General features: G+C 40.1%; 1 protein-coding gene across 1 annotated transcript in view; it reads left to right on the top strand.

Moving 5' to 3' along the window:
* Nucleotides 1–3,230: 3,230 nt before the first annotated feature.
* LOC109483880 (neuropeptide Y receptor type 2-like) overlaps nucleotides 3,231–4,160 on the top strand; it is a 1,344-nt gene continuing 414 nt past the window's right edge. The window contains exon 1 of the mRNA XM_019787023.1: nucleotides 3,231–3,560. Coding sequence (XP_019642582.1) covers nucleotides 3,231–3,560 — 330 coding nt within the window. The remainder of the gene's footprint in view (nucleotides 3,561–4,160) is intronic.

The raw sequence follows: 4,160 nt of genomic DNA, 5'->3' as shown, positions 1-4,160 counted from the left end.
CCTTTATAGTTTGTTTTTGTAGGAAAATAAATAAATAAATAAATAAATAAATAAATAAATAAATAAATAAATAAATAAATAAATAAATAAATAAATAAATAAATAAATAAATAAATAAATAAATAAATAAATAAATAAATAAATAAATAAATAAAAATATCTGAAAGCAATGCGTTGCATTGGTGTATTCTTATCTAAGTTTGTCGAACTTATGATAATGTATGTACTTCAGGGGGCAAGGCTAGATCCCATTCCTGGAATCACAAGGTCAATAACAAGGTTAAATCGGATAAAAAGTCTGTGAGCAGTACACAATCACAATGGGGATATGTTGCCCCCCCCCCCCCCAACACCTACACTATTCACCACTTTCACACTTCCCATAATGCCTGGTAAAGATCACGGATATGACGTATGGCCGACCCCTCCCGCTTCCTCGATGTAAAGTTCTACCGACAAACTGGTCAACTATATTGTTTTGAATGATTTATCTAGTTTAAAGCGCATGCCATAATTGCATTTTTGTTGGAATTAGAGAAAATTACGTACCTACTATCTTTCTACCTTCTACCGAAGACTCTCCTAATCGCACGGTCGCATTACGTATATCCCCACCATACGTCGAATTCAATCCATATCCGTGATCTTTACTAGGCATTATGAGAAGTGTGAAATTGGTGAATACAGGAAAATACAACAACTTTCTTGGGCTCTATCGTCTCAGGATACGGTCTGCAGCTTTTGCCAGTCTACAGGAGCTTTTTAAAAGACTGCCTCCTAGCAGTAAATGTTTGAAGTGCAAAACATAAATTTTCACAGGTCATACTAAAATGTGCTTTCTACAGCTCGTGGTCGGTATTATGAACATTCATGTTTACTCTATGGTGTCGTACTTGCTGCAGTACCAAGGTCAGCCACCAGGAGGCCCATATTTGACCTTGACCTTTGCCTTATGCTACCTGCCAATATAGCAAATATCATCACAATCCATGAAGTCGTCCTGAAGTTATCTTGACTACAAATGTGAGAAAACATTCAAATTACAATACATTGCGTGTGAAACTCCTCTCCTTTGTCAATGCTTCATTTTAACATGTTCTTATTAATTATGCAAATGACTCCCACATTCACATAATATATGCATAGTGATGTTAACCTTTAAGTAACTTGTCACAAGGTATAAAATACCCATCATTTACCAATAAGAAATCACAGAATTTTACCAATAATTATGCAAATTATGTCATCATTTGCATAATTGGTGCCTGTTGATGTTCCTTCTGCCATAGATTAAATAGATCACATGTAAAAAAAGTACCATTATATGAAACACTTGAAATGTAGAATTTTCTCCTTAATTAATCAAATTCTAAAGTCCTCATTTGCATCATTTGCATCTAAATTATGTACATCTCTCTTGCAGCTACCTAAATACTAAAAATGCTGAAAATACGTTGTTCCTATCAGATACAGAAAAGTGGCTACGTAGCTGTTCTTACGATTTTTGTACTTCTCCATCTGAAAAGCACAACTACTATAGTAGTTCTGCAAAGCAATTAAAATACGTGTCAAGAGAAAATCAATGTAGGTTGGAGATTCGAATGCGCTTGTCAAGTCGCAGCTACATTCACCGTGCGATTTTAGTAGGGATTTCTAACGTGGCTATGGCAGAACCTCAAGGATCTAAGACAAGATAAAGAGTTTCCATCACAAGACAGCCGACTTCAACACGACATATTCACGACAGTTCCAAGAATACCCTCTTAACCGTATCGTATGCCAAACGTGTCCAGGGTCGTACTGAGAACGGGTTAAAGAAAAATAAAACAAACTCCCTTCCGACCCACTCAACGCAAACGACGTCACATTATGCACTTTACTTCTTACAGGCAGCCCCTCCCTCCCATACACTACTAACTGCCGTATCTTTGATATTGTGTTCAACTATATTCATCACTCTGGAAGATTTGACCAATCACATTAACGCTAAAGGTATTGGTGCGCCAGCCACTTTCATTTTATGTTTTTGTTATATTTAATGTCATCTTTATGTTTAGATTTGTATTATGTTTTATGAGCAGCGGATTCACATAAGCACACGAAGTGCTTCCTATCTAATGTTCAAAAATCCATGTGAATAAAATGAAAAAAAAGAAAGAAAGAAAATTATCAAACTGGACAATTTCTCAGCACAGGACCTCAATGCTGATCATACACACTGTTCCTCAAAATCCCACTTGTCCATCAAAAGTAGCAGTTTGACCAACAAAAGAGTCGGTCATATTTCTGCATGTCTCCGTTTTTTTTGCATTGCCTTTTCTTTACGCTTTTACCAAGATGAGACGGGCCATTGAGTTGTTCTATTTTACGCTTTTACCAAGATGAGACGGGCCATAGAGTTGTTCTATTTTACGCTTTTACCAAGATGAGAGGGGCCCATGGAGTTGTTCTATTGGCTAGAAAATTTAATTGCGTCAGCAGGAGACTCAAGGGGAAAGCCTCCATTGGTGGATATCACCGAACGTCAGCCCACGTGTTATTACTTGCGAGTGAACAGCTTTAACAGCTCCCTGTTCAACAGAAGTTCACAATTCTGCATGTCTCCGTTTTTTTGCATTGCCTTTTGTTTACGCTTTTACGAAGATGAGACGGGCCATGGAGTTGTTCTATTTTACGCTTTTACCAAGATGAGACGGGCCAATGGAGTTGTCCTATTGGCTAGAAAATTTAATTGCGTCAGCAGGAGACTCAAGGGGAAAGCCTCCATTGGTGGATATCACCGAACGTCAACCTGTGTATTATTAGGCCACGCCGTCTTAATTTTATGGATGACATCCTCTGAAGACCCCCAAACTAGTGCGCGCAGGCGAATAAAAAAAATTCCTAGTACTGTAGTACAGCTAGTACTGTGAATTTGTGGCAGTACTTAGCGACGTATACAACAAGCCGGCACATACTGGCTTTTTGCGGCATGATGAATCGGCACTGTAAGTATGTACTGAGTTCTAGAGTCGTGGAGCTTCGGTAGCCTGGGTGCCCAGCTCCGTGTTGTCGCTAACTACCATGAGCTACCCAGGCTTAGAGCCAGGCCAGAGCCTCGGTGGACGAAAATCAATGCGCGCGCGGATGTCATCCATAAAATTAAGTCGGCGTGGCCTTACTTGAGAGTGAAACGCTTTAACAGCTCCCTGTTCAACAGAAGTGCGACCAGTGCGCGCAGGTGTTGTTGCATGGTGAACGGCACGCTGGCAGACGCAGTGAACGGTACGTTACCGTTGTGGCGGGCGGCGCTCAACAGCATGCCTCCCGAGAACCAGACCGCCCTGCTGCCTGGTGAAGACGCTTACGATGTGGGCACGGGCGTGAAGGTGGGCTCCACCATCCTGCTCGTGGTGCTGATCTGTGGCGGCACCTTCGGGAACTGCCTGATCATCGGGGCGGTGTACGCCACGCCCAGCCTCCGCACCGTCTCCAACATCTTCATCGTCAACCTCGCCGTGGCAGACCTCATGGTCTCCTCAGTCGTGGACACCTTCAACATCGTCGGGATCTTAGATCAGGTGTGTGTTTTTTTTATTAATGATAAGAATAACCTTTATTGGTGATGTACAGCCGGAGCACTAAGTTTTGGGGAATTTTCCTTCTTAGGGCATATAACAGTCCTGAAGAACGTCTTGCTTTTGTAGAGATGACATCGATAGCCTAATAAATAAAATAAAATCAATAACCTTTATTGTACATCCATGCACTATATCGGGCTAAGTACAAACGAACAGATGAAATGGGTAATATACATGTTTGTAGTACAAACAGCTCTAAAACTACTCTAATATAGAGCTTCGGCTCCTTCTCGTTTCTTTGTGATGTTAAAAATATAATTTGAAATGGGTTTGTATAATACAGGATGATCAAGGCGCATAAGAAATATGAATTTTTCAATATTAGGCAAGTATTGGAAGTATGGAAACGTACTTGTAATATATCTAAAAAGATCATTTCTTTCATTGCTTCGTCTTCTACTTTGTTTAAGCTACAAAATTGGCAGATTCTATTGAAATATGTATCGACAAGACGCGGTGGCGACACACTCAAATTACACTCATATTCATGTCGCCACCAGACAATACATAATACATACGACAAGCAAAGAACAGATAACA

This window comes from Branchiostoma belcheri, unplaced genomic scaffold, assembly GCF_001625305.1.
Source record: "Branchiostoma belcheri isolate BF01 breed outbred unplaced genomic scaffold, Haploidv18h27 scaffold67, whole genome shotgun sequence".
In the NCBI taxonomy this organism is placed as follows: domain Eukaryota; kingdom Metazoa; phylum Chordata; class Leptocardii; order Amphioxiformes; family Branchiostomatidae; genus Branchiostoma; species Branchiostoma belcheri.
Note: the sequence above shows the minus strand (reverse complement) of the source record. Positions and strands in the feature narration are given on the sequence as shown.